Genomic DNA, 16,426 nt, shown 5'->3' on the forward strand with positions numbered 1-16,426 from the left:
CCGCAGCAGACGCAGAGAGAGAGAGAGAAGCGCTGTGTGGGTTCCGCAGGGTTCTTTATTGGGGTCTCCGCGAAGGGTCCAGGGACAGCTCTCCTCTGCCGAACCGGGCAGAGCTAGGGGTTTTTATACCTTATAGGGGGATTGAAAACTGTCCAATAGTAAGGGTCAGGGGAAAAAGTGGCCTATGGATCTAGAGAGATAACAGGGTCCGAAAGGCGGAAGAGAGGGGCTTCTAAAAACCTTTAGTCATGCTGACTTTGGTATTTCCTAGCTCAGGCTTCTGTTCTCCAGGGCCTTGCAGGCCTTGTGCCTGCTACAAACGGCAAGTGTGTAGTGAGAAGATGCAGCAGTGGTTTAATGTATCATAAAGACAGACAATGTTTGAAAGTACATGTTCGTCTACATTTTTAGGAATTACAAATAAGACAACTATGTGTACATACTTTAAAATGTAGTGAACTTTTCTTCTAGTTGCATGGCCAATACCAGTTCCTTACACAGTTGAATCTGGTTAAAAAGCTCTATTCCAAGTGTAATAAACGTGACACCACAGGTACAACATTGACCACAGAGATTAAGGCTCTGTTCTGATGATTGTTTCTCTGTGCATACCTCCCCTCCACTCCCCTCTTCTCCCAGTCCTTTTTCCCCAGATACAAACAATTTTTTTTTCATACAGAATGAAAAGCTCATTGGCTCCAGAGTATTCAGGAAGAAAAATTTAAGATACAAGATTTTAATGTAAAAAGAATGAAATAGGCAATGAAATACAGATTCACAGCAATACCTGGCACTTATAAGGCTGTTTTGATTTTATTTTTCTGTTATTGTTATTTGGGTATGTCAGAAGAAACCAGTATCCACATCCCGTGGTGCTAAACACTCAAAACCAGGTAGCACACAGAGGATAGAGTCCAGGACTGAAGATCATACAGACTGATTTGGTCTCAGCAGTTTTTGTGAATTTGAGGAAGAACAATCATCTCTACATCTGAGATACAGAAGGTGAGGCACAAAAACCACAAATGCCTTGCTCAGAAAAACACAGTGAACCAGTGGTGGACTTTGGGTCTGTTGACTCCCAGTCGCTGATTTATTTAATTAATAAATTAATTAAACAACAAAGATGTTTTCTGCAATGCACAACATAAGCCTCATATTATAAGGAAATCAGTATCAAATGCTTGCAGCCTGATTCTGCACTACCTTTTGGCATCTGTAGTCATGTTTACTTTGTAAAGAGGGCTTAAAATACCCTACAAAGTTGATTTGGTGTCAATACATGTAGTTTCATAGAGAATCAGGTTCACAGCAATTACTCTCTGGCATGCTGACACTAGAATTATCTGTTCTATTTGCTAATGAATTAAGGCTGATTCCTGTTTATATTAAGGCCTCTGTATCCTTCCATGATAGTGTAACTGTGCCTCAGTGCAAGTAAGACTCAGGCTTTAGAAAAACTTTAAGTTCTAGATCCCTTTGAAGTCAATGATTTTAGTTGCCCTAAATGTATAAAGTAACTGGAACCAAACAACCTGTCTCCATACTACAAAATATTTGAAAAAGGACTGTAAAAGGATGTAAAAGTAACCTGAGAGAAAACCAATCATATGCTTATTGAAGAAGAAAATTAGATTAGATAGACTTGCTGCTTGATCTTGAAAAAGGAGAATTGTACATGATAACACACTTTTATATGAAGATAACTGGCTTGATGTTTGGTGGTTATGATTATGCCAGATAAATTGTAGATGCTTATTAACTCTGGAGATCAAGTCATCTTTTATACTACTACAATAAAATAGAAATAGATTTATTTGGTATTTACGTGCTAGACCTAGTTTGCATAAAGCTAGTGTGTGTTATATTCAGAGGAGCAGAAGATGACTCCAAGCTCAGTAAAATGCTACATGATCACAGATTTCTCCTACTGTTATTACAAGCTATTATGTGTTTCTTTCTTAGGAGTTCTCTTACTTTGCTCTCTGTAGACGAGCATTATTTTAGAAGTTCTTTCCTCTCCAAATGCTGTCTTTGTAACAGTTTTAGTTTAAAACCTTCGATTTTTAAACAACAGTTTAACATTTGCTGGCTAAGAATAAAACTGTCCTTGCTCTATTCAAGTTTAAGGCCTGGGTTCCCATGGGTTGCAGCACTTTTTAACTTTTTTTTACTTCTAGTTAGAAGTAGGTTTATTTTTTTAAAGCTAATATGGAATTTGTTTGTGTAAATTAACGTGATTCTGTAGGCATCAGTGTGACGATGATAATTACCCAGCTGAGGATTGGCCACTGAAATGTAACTCCAGTGGTTGGGAAAGCTGTTTTGTACACAAGTCAAGTAACAGCTGGATCATATGTCATGTTATGTTTAGCTTCATTGGCAATTCAGTAAATATTTAATAATAAATTCCATTGTTTCTATTCCCCATTTTCATATACAAATAAATCATCTGTTCTAAAGCATTCTTTTTCTTTAGTAAGGCTTGTACTCATTGTCATATCAAAAGTATTTGATATTGGAGCAATCTTTCAGTTTGCTTTCCTTAGAGCTATCTTTATTATCAAATTCTACAGCATTCTAATTTTAATGGTCATTACCAACCCTGCACTTGAGTAAAGAATCACATTAAAAAAGTATAAGGTATGACATTTTCTTGTCCAAAGCTAAGACAGGATGAATAAATTAATGAACTCATCTCATCCTCATCTAACAAGACTTGATTTTAAACAGTATACAAAAAACAAAGCCCAAGCGAAGATGTTGTCATGATGATTATTGCACTTTCTCAGTGTCTTGCTATAGAACTAGGTTTCCCTTTAGCAATATATAATTTATTTTCCTGAAGACCACACGATGTTACTGTACTCTGTAAAGAAAAAAAGCACTTAAAGTGTTACGGATTATAACCTAGACAGAAGGATACAAAACCAAATTACCATTCTATGATTCAGCTATGCCATGATCTAATATTGTTTCAAAATTATTTTTCTGTCATTTAGATTGGCATCATCTTCTAAACACCCCATGGGCTCTTTGGCATGCTACAAACTCAGCAGATGCACTGTCTCCTGGGTTTTACAGCTTCTTCTGATGAATGTACAACATTTGGAACAAAGCCGCTCTTGACACCTTCCCATCCATCTTGTATTGATATTTCTCCATTTTTTACAAGTTCATAGATGTCTCGTGTAAGAATTGTAAAGGACTCTTCAACATTTGTGGCATCTTTTGCTGAAGTTTCTATATATTTCATACCACAGTCAGATGACAGTTTTTCAGCTTCTTCTCTCGTAACCTCGCGCTGTGACACTAAGTCACATTTGTGTCCCACTAACAGGAACACAATCTGGAAGGGCTGCACGTGCATTTTTGCTTCTTCCAGCCAGTCCTTCACATGCTCAAAAGATCGTCGATTTGTGATGTCAAACACTAGTAGGCCACCCACAGAATTGCGATAATAAGAGCGTGTTATTGATCTATGAAGCGAAGAAAAAAGGAAAATTAAAATGCATTTTCACTTTATTCATAAAGCAATTACTTTTCCATATGGCAATGTGTTTTTATCTTTTATAAGTTTTATTAAATAACTTTCCTTTTTTAAAGCTGATTGAAATTTATTAATTTATCTACTACACTACTATTTTTTTTCCTACATTCAAAATTCACTTTCTAAGCATTCCTGAACCCAACACCTCCAGGGCAAATATTGAATGCTGAATTATTCTGTAAAGTGGTCTTTCTTAGCAAACTGTGGAACACGTTCACAGAAGAAAAGATACATACTTTTGGTGTAAAGTCTGAGTCCTTCAGCTTCATATAAGCATGCACTTCACTTTGTTCTAATCAATTATTTCAGACTGAAATATGTACACATATATCAAGAAACCTGGAGCCCAAACTTGCCAATGTTCAAGCATATCCTTTTGCATTCCTGTCAGAAGCATTCTTTAAAAGTATGTTTATATAGCTAATCATAACTCTTTGTGCTTGCAGAAGTCAACAGGTAGCAGGCAGAGAAAGGAAACTCCCTGAACGAAACTGTCCAAAAGTTTTGAGTGAGCTGGGCAAACACAAACTTATTACAGGCAAGGGACACATCTACCTCCAGCATCTCTCTCACAGAGAGGTTCAAAAGCTCTTTATATTTTATACATTTGCAATTTTTTGGCATGAGGGCTGGCAAGAGTTATTTTCTACTTTTGGACCCTCTAAGCTCCAAACCATTCACTGGAAGGAATTTTGGAAGTAGGAAACTTCTTCTGGTTGAAAAAAAATTTAATGTGCTCTAGAATAAGGAAAAGAAGTTAGAATGTAGAGAGAGTGAAAGATGCAGGAACTAAACAATTATTTTCAGTCTCTAATCATGAGCAGTAGGAGAGAATGGAGAAGGTGAGAAGAGACATTTTAAAGGAAGTGACAGCCTACCAAAGAATCTACACAAGCACTTGTTGCTGGCATAAATATATAACTAGTGTATATATAGGTATTCTCTAAATGAAATGAGAAGCACAATCTCTAAGCAGTCATTATTTGAAATCATAACTTAAGCGAAGAATTAATTCCATTTTATCTCATGATTATGAAGAGCATGCTGATGCCAAAACCTCAAAACTTTAGGAAGCAGGATGAACTGTACCCAATAGCACAACTTTTTATAACAGTAGCTCTCTCCAATTCTCAGTTCATTTCATAGAGTTTTTGATGACCATTTGAACACAGAGGTTCGATTAGCAGCAATAGTCCTATTACAGATAGGTAAGTGCACAGATAAAGAAGACTCAGATTTCTTGGCATATCCAAATTCATTTAGCCACAGCAAACAGCATTTGAAATGGTTTTATGTAGATAAGAAGGAGGGGCTGTTTCTCCTAATGCTTAGAAAGATCTTTCCTACATTCCCAGCAATAGAGTCCATGCAGTGTCTCTCTGAATGTGAAGACAACAGGATATTAACCTCAGATTAATTCAAAAGGCCTGGATAAGAAAAATGGCACACTGCTTCACAAAATCGTTTAAGAACATAAGTGAGGGATGTCACATTTTGTGAAGTATTAAATACAGGTATCATAAGGATCTGTTTCTGGTTTTCTTAACCATTTTTTTTCCTTTAGAGTGTCTGCAAACTCAAATGAAGGCAGAAAAAATAATTCAGGTAGTTCTAGTAAGAGCAAATGTGGATGACAAAAATGGGATTTGATATGGAGAAGTGAAAGCTAATACAACCTACTTTCATTAAAAAACCAAACCAAACCAAACCAAACCAAAACACCCAAACAACCGTGCTCCCACTCCAAACCTTGAAAACAAAGAAATGCATTAGCCAGGAAAGAAAGTAGGTTAGTATTGAAAATGCAATGCATCATCTGCCAAGTTTTTGTATATAAAAAGATGTTATATCATGTATCTGTGAACTGGAGTACTGAAACACAGCTCTCTGTGTGTTTTTGGATGCTTATACACAGCAGCAGTCAGTACCCTCATCTCTTGCAAGTTCCTTCTGCAGAGATGTCCTAATTTACAGTCGCTGATGATCTAAGCCATTATATTGAATTATGTGTATGTATTGCTTTTAATGGAGATGACTAAAAAGTATCCTGTAACTTTGTGCTATACATCACAAAAACTGAGTGAATATACTGGAGAGACAACAGTAATTTTTTCTGTACTTCTGGTATGTATAATTTGAAACTGCTTTTCTCATTACAAAAAAAAAAAAGATATGTATAACAGAAAGGCTTTAGAAAACAGCAACTCAAGAAAAAAAGCAAAACGAAACTTTTAAAGAAACATCAATCCATACAATATAATTTTATTTGGATTTCTAAAGTCAGAGGATCATAGAATCACAGAATCTTTTAGGCTGGGAAAGATCTTTAAGATCATTGACTCTGAGTTTTAATTCAGCACTGCACAGTCCAGCACTATACCACTTCCTTGAGTTGACACACCTACACATATTTAAATAACTCCAGGGATGGTGATGCCACCACTTCCCCCTGCAACCCGTCCCAGTGCTTTTACACTTCATGAGCCAGCAGTGCCCTGGCAGCCAGGAGGGCCAACCCTGTCCTGGGGGCATCGGGCACAGCATGGCCAGCTGGGCAAGGGAGGGGATTGTCCTGCTCTGCTCTGCTCTGGGGCAGCCTCAGCTCCAGTGCTGGGGCAGTGCTGGGTGACACAACATAAGAAAGACATTAAAGTATGGGAGAGTGTCCAAAGGAGGGCAATGAGGATGGAGAAGGGCTTTGAGGGGAAACCATACAAGGAGTGGCTGAGGTCAGTGGATGTGATCAGAGGAGAGTGGAGGAGTCTGAGGGGAGATGTCATTGCAGTCTGCAGCTTCCTTGTGAGGGGAAGAGGAGAGGCAGGCACTGATCTGTTGTCTGTGGTGAGCAGTGCCAGGACCCAAGGGAATGGCCTGAAGCTGTGTCAGAGGAGGTTCAGGTTGGCTGTCAGGGACAGGTTCTTCAGCCAGAGGGTGTTTGGGCACTGAACAGGCTCCCCAGGGAAGTGGTCCCAGCACCAGCCTGGCAGAGCTCAAGAAGCACTAGGACGATGTTCTCTGGCATATGGTTTGGTTCTTGGGGTCATCCTGTGCAGGGTCAGGAGTTGGACTTTGATAGTCCTTGTGGGTCCCTTCCAACTCAGGGTATACTGTGATTATATGATTCTTTGTATAATCACATCAGACTATGGCTTTAGGGAGGCTTTATGTCAGTTAGTGTTTCTTTTTCATTATGATCTTACTGATCTTTACCAGATGAACCAAACTTTCACTAAAAGCTTTATCTAATTTTGAAGAGTTATTTTTATACCTATGACTAAAGACTACATTGTAATGTAATAATTTTGAAAATACATATTGCTTACTGAAAAAGAATAGGATAGTGATTTATTTTCAAGATGTACTAGAAACAGAATGTGTCTAATATCCTGGTCTACTAAAAAGTGGGTTAATGGAAGCATCCCCACAATATTTTGCCCCTACTGAAATGAACTCATTCTTAGCACCACCAGCATTTTATGGCATTGGAGGTTTCATGATTTAAATATATTACTGGATTTAAATACGGGAAAATTACATTAACAAACAAAAACCATAGCAAAGTAGATGATGTAAAACACAGACAAAAGTAGCAGATTGCTCTAAATGACTGATCTGAAGATAGAAAGAAACTGAGGATGTCCCCTTCATTTACATTAATCTGCATTATAGAGCTGGGTCTATACTAAGCAAGTCTGTAGGTCCTTGTCCTAGTGAGATGTTAAAGGTGTTACTGACTTTCTTGTTATTGTCCATGTGGCACCTCAGACAATGGGAGATTCTGCTTAGTGATGCCTGATTGATGGCAAAATAAATATATTCAATAGCTGCTATTTCAGGGCATGTTAAAGATGATTTCTAAGTCAATGTATGAAATCCAGTTCAAATACAGAATCATCAGTGAGCTAGAAACATGTAAGAATTTTTCCCAAATAACTCCTCCAAGGAAGTACATTACGTCTTTCAAGAGAGTGTGATGGCAGGTGTGTCACATCTTCCTTTCCCCCTGGGAGTGTCCCTAATGCCTGGGACCAAAAGAAAGGGGTTATTATGCAGCCAGTAGTTTTCCCTGCATGCAGGGAACTCCGCAGGGAGCTTTAAAGACAGGTTTTACCTCCTCTAAAATCCCAATGCAAGTGAGCCAGCGCAGAACTGGGAATCAGAACTGCAAACTGCTTGGTGTTTGCCAGTATTAGATAATTTCTTGAAGTAATTAGCTCTTCCCTAAGATTGTCTTCACTTGTGATCTGTAGTGTTCTCCATTAGCAGAGAACAGAACACAACATTGTAACCTGTGGTGTAAGGTAGTAAAATATTTATAATTTATTTTACTAACATAAAACAGACTATGCAATAAACACTATTATATTTAGTGCACCAACTGACAAGAAACTCTTAGCAGAAAAACAAATGCAAATATTTAAAACTACTTTCTTCAGGTTGTATCTTCTGAGTATTAGAAAAACACAGAGGTAAATTTAAGAGCAGCTGACTGCATGACTCATCAGTGTATATTCCCTGAGCATTCCAGGGTTAAAGGATTGCCATAATTTGATTTTAAATGCATGCAAGATTCTTTGCATTTCTTTAAGTCGAATGTCTTGTCATTGGCCATCCTGGTTATTTGTCAACAAATTCAAAATAAAGAGATTGTACACTCTTAGTCACTTACTTACAAGTATTCTACATTCTGTCTGGAATGCACAGAGGGTGAAAAATGCTAAGAGCTTTCCATTAACACTGTTAATTTCTTTGCTAACCCTTCAGAAGCCTACGTGCAAAAATACATCTGAGTTGTGACTCAAACCCAGGAAAGTTGTTTGTTTCACTCTAATGCTTATTATAAAAAAAGAAAAGTTGTTGTTCCCCAGTAAAACAGTGCAATCCCACCTCTTCAGCTGGGTGTGGGCATCTGCACAATTGTTGCAAGAGAAGACAGGGAGTTCAGAGGAATTGATTCTGGCCAGTGAAGGGGCCCATTTTAATCCTCCTGCTAGCATTCCAGTAACAACAGGTGTGTGGGTCAGGTGCACGGAGATGGGCTATGCGTTTGCCCACGCCATGAACTTGTATCTATTGAACCCCAAGTCCAAACTAAAACCCATGCACAACTTGCCTGAAGTGGCAAGCACTACAGATACAACAGAGACAAGAGTGAGTGAGTGACAGTATCAGCTTGTAATCTGGGAAATGACTGAGACTTTTGTGAGGGAGGAAAAGAGGGTAGTTTGGCTCCTGTTTGTAACAGGGGGGAGAAAGGGGAGTATTTAATACTCTGTGCAGCATTTGAGCTAGTTCAGCTACATTATAAATGGTAGCAGTATTAGTGAAGACTCCTGGTAACAATCAGTGCACAGCAGGTGCAGAAGGTGGACAAAACACTGAAATAAGGGACTGTAGCTGGCTGCCCAGTGCCTTCCACACTGCCACGGCTGCCCTGGTGCAGACGTTGCTGTGCTGGAAGGCGGAAGAGCTGGGAGGTGGCCTGGTCTCCAGATTGCATGGGAGAGTTAATGGCAGAGTGAAATATTGCAGGGGAGGATGAGTTCGGAGGTGATGACAAAGTAAGAAATGCAGAGTTAGGCAGAGGCCTCTTGCAGCAATGAAAGGAGAAAACATGGCAGAGAGATTGCTAGGTTAGGTCCAGGACTTCAAGGGAAAGATGAGGGAGGGAAGAAGAAACAGCACAAGGCCACTTGTTACCATACTGGGAGAAGGGTAGCTGCTCCCGGGTGTGTCTGAAGGGAAAGGGTGGGGAAGGAAACTCCTGGGAAGAAACTTGTGGGCACTGGGGCAAGAAAGATGGTGGGCCACGGGGCAGCTAGGACCACTGGCAGGAAATGAGATGGAGGGCTGTTTGGGGCACAGCAACAAAATGCGTGCAGGGAAATTCTGCTGAGGGGCAAGGCGAAGTCCTTGGGGCCGGGGATGTGTCGGATGAGCAGGGTACAGGGTCGGGAGGGCAGCAGGGTGTGCCCGGAGGCCGGAAGATTTGGGGAGAGAGCAGGAGGGAATGTGGGTAAGATCCCAGGTCCTGTACCTGAACCGCTCCTGCCCCGCCGTATCCCAGAGCTGTAGCTTGATCCTCTTGCCGGGCTCGATCTCTACCAGCCGGGAGAAGAAGTCCACCCCCACGGTGGGGTCGGAGTGCAGCGGCCCCGGGAAGCGGCCCTCGGTGAAGCGGTGCAAGAGGCACGACTTGCCCACGGTGGAGTCGCCCAGCACGATCAGCCGGAACTGGTAGATCCAGATCGCCGCGTCCATGGCGGCCCCGCCCTGGCCCGCTTCTGCCTTGGGGCTTTTCCTGGGGCTCCTGCGCGGCCGGTGCCTGCACCGCGCCCCGATCGCCCCCACGCCCGGCATCGGCGCGGCGGGCGGGCGGCGGCGGGCGCTGCGCGGGGCCCGGGGCGCCGCTCCCGCGGGGGCAGCGCGGAGCGCCCGCGCTCGCCGCGCCGGGCGGGGGCCGGCAGCCGGGCACCCCCGCCCCGCTCCCGGGGCTCCGCGCCGTGGTCCCCGCCGGCTGCCCGGGCGGGGCGGGGCGGGGCGGGCGCTGTCCCTTCAGCACCGCGCTGCCCCGCTCCGGCCGCGGCTCCGCGCCCCCGCCGCCCCGGCTGCTCCCGCCGCCCCGGCCCTGCCGCCGCGGCCGGTGCGCGCTGGGGCTGCCCGCTGGGCGGTGGCGCGGCCGGGGCCGCCCTCCCACCGCGCCGTCATGTGCGCGGCCAGACGGGCCCTCCTCCGCCGCACCGAGCGGCGAGGGAACGCTACCCTGGGGCTGCAGCCCGTGCCCGGCGTCCAGCTCCCCCCGCGGGCAACAAGTGCAGCGTTGGGCCGGGAGGAGGGGGATGCTGGGGCAGGACGGCAGGCTGGCATGGAAAATCGTGGGAGAGAGACTGTTAAAGCATGACTTTTACAAAGAAATTGGGAGCAGGAAGGAAATACTGGGCGAGGGGTGGAGGAACCAGATCAGCAGGTGAAAAAGGGGCACAGGCCCGGAAAGGAAGGTGTCCCGTGGGGTGGGAGCTGGGCAGGCCAACAGATAGAGAGGAACAAGTGCCAGATTGTCATGATGTGCTGGGAAAGTGGCAGAAGGCAAAAGAAGAGTTAGCAATCTAGTTATCCCCAGAGAGAATCATACAAACTGCCTAGAGAAAGGACATAATACTGGAAATGACAGGGACGTACATTCTTCATTTCCCAATGGAACAAACTGCATGTATTTAGCCTTGGTGAAAGTTCCTTTACCCAAAGAAATAGAAGAATTGTGTCAGAAGAGATTCCCTCGTCAGAGAAATTTCTTTGCCCTCCTGGGATCTTCAGCTGACTATCATGTTATGATAAACCTGCTGAGCAATAGATTCCTCAGATTTCTTTTAAGTCTCAGAACCACATGGGACAACAAACACTAACAGTCCTCAGATGGCTGGTAAGGGCATTAGAGCCAAATAAAAGGAAATTGTTGGACTTCTGGTAAACAGAATTGCATCAGCTTCTTCTGTAGTTTGGGCTGGGGTGAGGGAACCACGGGCAGTGAGCCTGAAAACCCAGCTGAGTAGGCTGGGACAGCTGGGAAGTAGGTTGTTGTTGGCAGAAGGTCAGCAGCAAGTGGATACTGATATGAATAGGCACTTTGACAGGGAAAAGGGCAGGGAGAGGAGATGGGTGACAAGATTTTTCACACAGCCTGTTTTCCTCTGTCCATGTTGAGCACAAGTGCAGCTAAACCCCTAAGTACATGTGGTTGGTTAGAGGCACATATGAAACTACATTAAAGTCTTTGGGGCAATTTGCTGTGACGAGTATCTGATTGCCTGAGTCTGGCATTGTTACTGTGATGTGTTACTTGGTCCCCACTGTGGGACAGGTAGATTTCCCTCGTAGGCTTGGGTAGATCTTGCAGCTCCACAGATGGATGAGTGAGACTAAGGACAGGATGAAGTCGAAAGAGGGGTTTCATGCACTGCTCAGGAGATGATGTCTCCCAGCTCCAAAATGAGTTTGTCTGGGATATGAATGGGTGGCTGGTCCTGGGGAACAGATCCAGATGACCCCAGAACCTTCCAGCAAAGATGTGGCCTGGCAGGCTAGAAGCTGTAAAAGGCAGACCCAGGAGCTGCCAGAGGGATTTGTCTTGTTATGCATGCTGAGCTGAAGCCAGCAGAGCAAGATGCCACCTACTCCAAGAATCTCTTCTCTCCAGGGACCTTTCAGGCTGTCCAGTCAGTCCCTGGGATGTAGTGATTCTGTGTCTGCATGTATCTCTCAGTGTGTTCCCTTTTGACTCCTGTACATTTTTCCCCTGTACTTTCACCAGCTCTTCTTAGAACAAACTGAACATAGCTTGTACTTGACTAGTTGCTCCTTTAAGTAGCAATTAAAAGAAAACTGTGTTAATAATGATAATGATAAATGAACTCTCATAGGGCTGAAATCAGTAAATTTCTTGAGTTCTTCATGCAGGCAAGACTACAGGTGATTCCTGGGAGTCTTCCCTAAGTGTTCTGAAAAAAGTGGCACTTATATACAAGAAGTATTCGCATGTGAAACAGATGTTCAAGGTACATGATATCAGTAGTTCTGGCACTTCCCAAATGTGAATACTGAAAAATTTCAAGTGGACTTTGTTCACTGTGTAATACCTGGATCAGATGCACAGCAGATTGCTATCCTTTGTACACCTGGGCTGGAAGAACCCCACACTAATCAGCTACACAGCTCATTTCATCCCTAACAGGTGAACAAAGCCAGTTTGCCTAGGGCATTTACAGTTGAGCTAAATATGTCTCCAAATATTATCAGGCTTCCAGAGTCTGTTCTGTCTAGCTGAGCTTGTCATTGTAGAAAGGCTGTGGCATATACATATCTAAAGCAAAAACTTTTATCTTCATTTGTGATCATTTGAGTGTCATATGATCAATGCTACCTAAAGAACCTGCATTTGTATTGTCTGTTTTAAAGTGAACTCAGTGGGTGAATCTTATGTCCAAGTCATTTTGTTCATTTACTGGTGACTACAGAGGCCCTGACAGCATGCAATTCTCACAAAGATCTCAGACCAGCAGTCAGAAGAAGGAATCAGAAACTGCTGTTTTGAGGAGCTGGGATGGTTAGGTCAAAGTGGTTAAAGTAGCAACATGAACCTGATTTTCCTTCAGACAGTTTCTACCACTTGTGCATTGGCAGCTTCAATCTGCTCTTCCCAGAGAGGGTGAATCAAACCTAAATTCTGGGGGGAAAAAAAGGAGCCAAACAACCCCAAACTTCCAAATCTTCTCCATTATCACCATTATGACTGCACTAAGCTGGAAATCCAAGATGTTTCAATCTAAAAATTCTTAATTTCTTGTTACATTTTTGACCCAGCATGGATTTTTCTCCAACACTGGTGACTGGGTAGGTGACTACATAAATCACAGCACTCCTGAAGAACATGCTCATGTGCTTACATAGAAATTTAGAGAAACATAGATGAAAGCAATAGATTTTTAACCCCTGACAGCCTGTGACTGAGAAACTATGCCTTCTGCTGCCATCCAATAATCTAAGAGAACTGAGGGACCAGTCTGGAAGCAAGATGCCATCCATGCCTGTTTTAATTGCCTAGGCTATTAATCTGGAGGCTGACACAGCTGTTCATTTTTTTTCACAGAGCAAGTTTCAATAGACGCAAGCTATTGATTTTTTTGCTGCAAGCTCTTTTCTTTTGTTAGAGTAGTACTAGAGGTGGGATACTCCCTACTAATTAGCAGTGACTTTCCTTCCTCTAAGATGTCATCAAGCCAGCTAGGTTTCACATGATGGTGGGAAGGACATTTCTTAAATGACAACCTCTTAGAAGATGTCCTTATTTAATGAGGGTGTTCCTTATGTTGCTGAGATAAATATGAGCTTAGAAAAACATCATACAAACTTCAGGAAAAAAAACCCAACTTGCCCAACTAAGTGATCAGAATCCATGAATGGACTTATAGAAAAATAAATATCTAAATAAATAAATATCTATATAAAGGTCCACTTTGTGAGGCATTAAAATGGCTCTGTGGAGGTGATGCAAGTGAAACTACTCAACAGCTGAATGAACTCACAGAGGCAGTTTCAGTGAAGAAGAGAAACACCCATCTGGGACAAGAAAAACTTCTCTCCTAACTGTTCAGACCTGATCTTCCAGAAGTAACTACAGCATAATTTCAAAGACAAGCCTGGGGAAAAAAAATTCCTAACTTAACAGAGTATTAACAATCAAGGACTGGGTATTTATTCAATAAATGCTTTATAACCATTAGGTATTTTTATATTTTTCCTCACATCTCATCAACTCTTAAGCCCTCCATATTTCACACTGGTTAACAGTGTGTACCTGACCTATAGGGCCGTCATTGTCTCACCCTCTTGGCCAACTATGTCCTCCCTCAAAATGTTAAGAATATTATGTTATACTCAGAGCAATGACTCACATCTTGATCTTTGCTGTGCCTAGATAAGATGCACTACAAGAACTGTATATCTCTCCCAAACATCTGTGTATTCCAGGAGCAATAGAAGGTATCTATCTCTGAAAATCTTGCCATTTTAGACACCTAAGGTGGCATCTCAGACAGCCACAGTAACAGAAGCACACCTAATGCAGTAAAGTGTCAGGAAAATACAAGAACATGTAATCTGCTCCACTAAAATACTGAAGTGCACATTGACATGTCAGAGATAATGCCTAAACTGGCTAAGAACCTGTCTTTAGGCAGGACTAGATTGCCTTAGGTGAGATAAAGAACCAAACCCCAAATGGAAATTTATTCTGCGACACTGAACAAGTGAATTATTTGTTCTCCTGCCTCACTTTTCCATTTGTCACTTTGAATAGATCCTTCAGGGATTCTATGCATCTTTTCCTCTGATAAAGTCTGTCTCTTACATTTCCTTTCTCTTTAGGAATGCTGGTGTGTGAAACAGTCTAGATTTCCACTGACAAAAATGCTCTTTGTCTGAGACTTGTGGCATGGACCCCTTGGGCACATTGATCAAAGAGGTACTTCTGTTAGCACTGCATTTCTAGAGGAGTCCTACGAGTCATGGCCCACTATCATGGTCATCTTTTTTTGACAGAGTCCCACTTTTGGTCAGATGCAATCTCTGATAATTTCTTAAGAGGTGTATTATTTTTAATTGACTTCATAAATGTAATTGCTGAGACAATTCAGGATGCGCAAACAAGTCTCCCTGCACTGCTGGCAAATATTTAACAAAGAACTTCCCTGTATGGTAAGTTCTGCTGAGTTCAGTCTATATGGAAGAATTGCCCAGACAAATAAGCTGTGATAAAATCTACCAAGTTTGAACTGATGAATCCAGTATGAGCTAGTAGCACAAGTAATGTTTCTTCTCTTGTATGTTACTTGGATGGAAGGCTGGAGGGTTATAGAAACTCTGGTGGGAATGAATAATTTGCCTCTGGGATGGAGGAAGTCAAAGATGTTTGGCCTCAGGCCATGTGATTAGCAAAGCCATTGCCACCTTATACCAATTATTTAATATGAAAAGAGTTAAATTGTTAAAGTGTTAGTCCTTTGCAACATGTGATGAGCAACATCACACATGGTCACCTGATACCACGTAGGAGCTGAAGCACAAGAACTGCAATGCATAGAAGCTACACTGTCACCCAGCACCTCAACCAGTCAGAGTGAGAGACCTGTTCCTCTGGGATTACCAGTATAGGACTGGTGGGGCTGAAGCTCTGATCTGTGTGGGATGTGTTTGCAGATCAGGAATCATCATTACCCACTTACCCATCTGCTCAGGTAAACTGTGTATCACACCTCATCTCCTCGTGACCATGGGATGCATGGTGTAGGTCAGAGACAGCTTTTATTCGAAAAACAGCCACAGCTGCCCTGCAGGCCTGCTTCTGGTGTAAAGGCTTGTCTACTCCCCAACTGGAAGGAGGCCCCATGGTCTTTCTCCCAGAACACCGTCCCCTATGCTTCCAGTTGAAGCCCCACCTTGTCTACTCTGGAGGTAGACTGAGTGACTTTAGGACAGGAAGCCTTCTGTCTGTCCATGGGAATTTAAAGCCTTTTAAAAGTGAATAAAAATTCTTATAAACTTAAGAGACTGTGTCTTTGCTCAAAAAGCACACATCACATGAGGATATTTAGAATAAAGAAGAAGTTTGTAGAAAAGAATTAGCAGAAATGAGTGGGCAAAATTTTTACAGTTAGGGCAATCATCAGAAGGGGTTAGACTTAAAAGACTACTGTCACAGAGCTATTCAGGGCCTTTTTACCCCAAAGAACTTCAAGAAGTGAACCTAAATGAGTACAGCATTTATGGACTAGGTAAAGATTAGGTTCTATGACTGAAGGCTCATTCCCATGAACACAAAGGAGCAGAGACACAATGACAGGCAGAGGAACCCCAGTAACTGCACCAGAGCTGAATGAGCTCCTGGCAGGATTGTCCAAGGGCTGGAAGAGGGGAGCCACCAACCCTGTGGATTGGGGGTGGCACCCCCAGCTGAGTCAATTGAAGACACTCCCCATCAATGCCTTTACAGACTCAGAGAGAATTACTGCCGACAGGACCATAGGACTCACCATGAGAAGTTGGAAAGAACATTTTGGGGTTGTACAAGGCTTACTATGGGATGTTTAGGGGAAGGATCAAAGACAGGGAGGGAAAGATCAAACTGGACCTGGATGGAATGAGTACAAAAAATAGAGAAGAAAGAAGACAAAGGAACTGGACCTATGTAAGTAGGTTACTGGTCAGTATGCCTGTGCTGAAGGACAGCACTGGCTGAGGCCTTCGCCTGGGCTCCATTCCTGGTGGGGGATTGCTTTGGTGTGCTCAAGGACAGATAGCCAATCTATGCCAATGATCATCAGG

At 42.7% G+C, this 16,426-nt stretch overlaps 2 protein-coding genes across 2 annotated transcripts in view; both read right to left on the bottom strand.

Annotated features, from left to right (window-relative positions):
• The window catches only part of ACAT1 (acetyl-CoA acetyltransferase 1), a 382,585-nt gene that overhangs the window by 64,657 nt on the left and 301,502 nt on the right, over positions 1-16,426 (bottom strand). The gene's annotated exons all lie outside the window — the stretch shown is intronic.
• Positions 2,541-10,341, bottom strand: RAB39A (RAB39A, member RAS oncogene family). The gene is made up of 2 exons (XM_064409335.1): positions 9,588-10,341; positions 2,541-3,479 (listed from the first exon to the last, which is right to left on the bottom strand). Exons 1-2 carry the CDS (start codon positions 9,908-9,910, stop codon positions 3,053-3,055), a joined length of 750 nt encoding a protein of 249 aa, XP_064265405.1. The 5' UTR covers positions 9,911-10,341; the 3' UTR covers positions 2,541-3,052.

Source organism: Passer domesticus, chromosome 2 (genome assembly GCF_036417665.1).
Source record: "Passer domesticus isolate bPasDom1 chromosome 2, bPasDom1.hap1, whole genome shotgun sequence".
Lineage (NCBI taxonomy): Eukaryota > Metazoa > Chordata > Aves > Passeriformes > Passeridae > Passer > Passer domesticus.

Coding starts and splice junctions, on each gene's coding strand:
- RAB39A (XM_064409335.1), bottom strand. CDS start 9,910: ATGCCGGGCGTGGGGGCGATCGGGGCGCGGTGCAGGCACCGGCCGCGC. Junction 3,480..9,587: donor GCGGGGCAGGAGCGGTTCAG/GTACAGGACCTG, acceptor TTCGCTTCATAG/ATCAATAACACGCTCTTATT.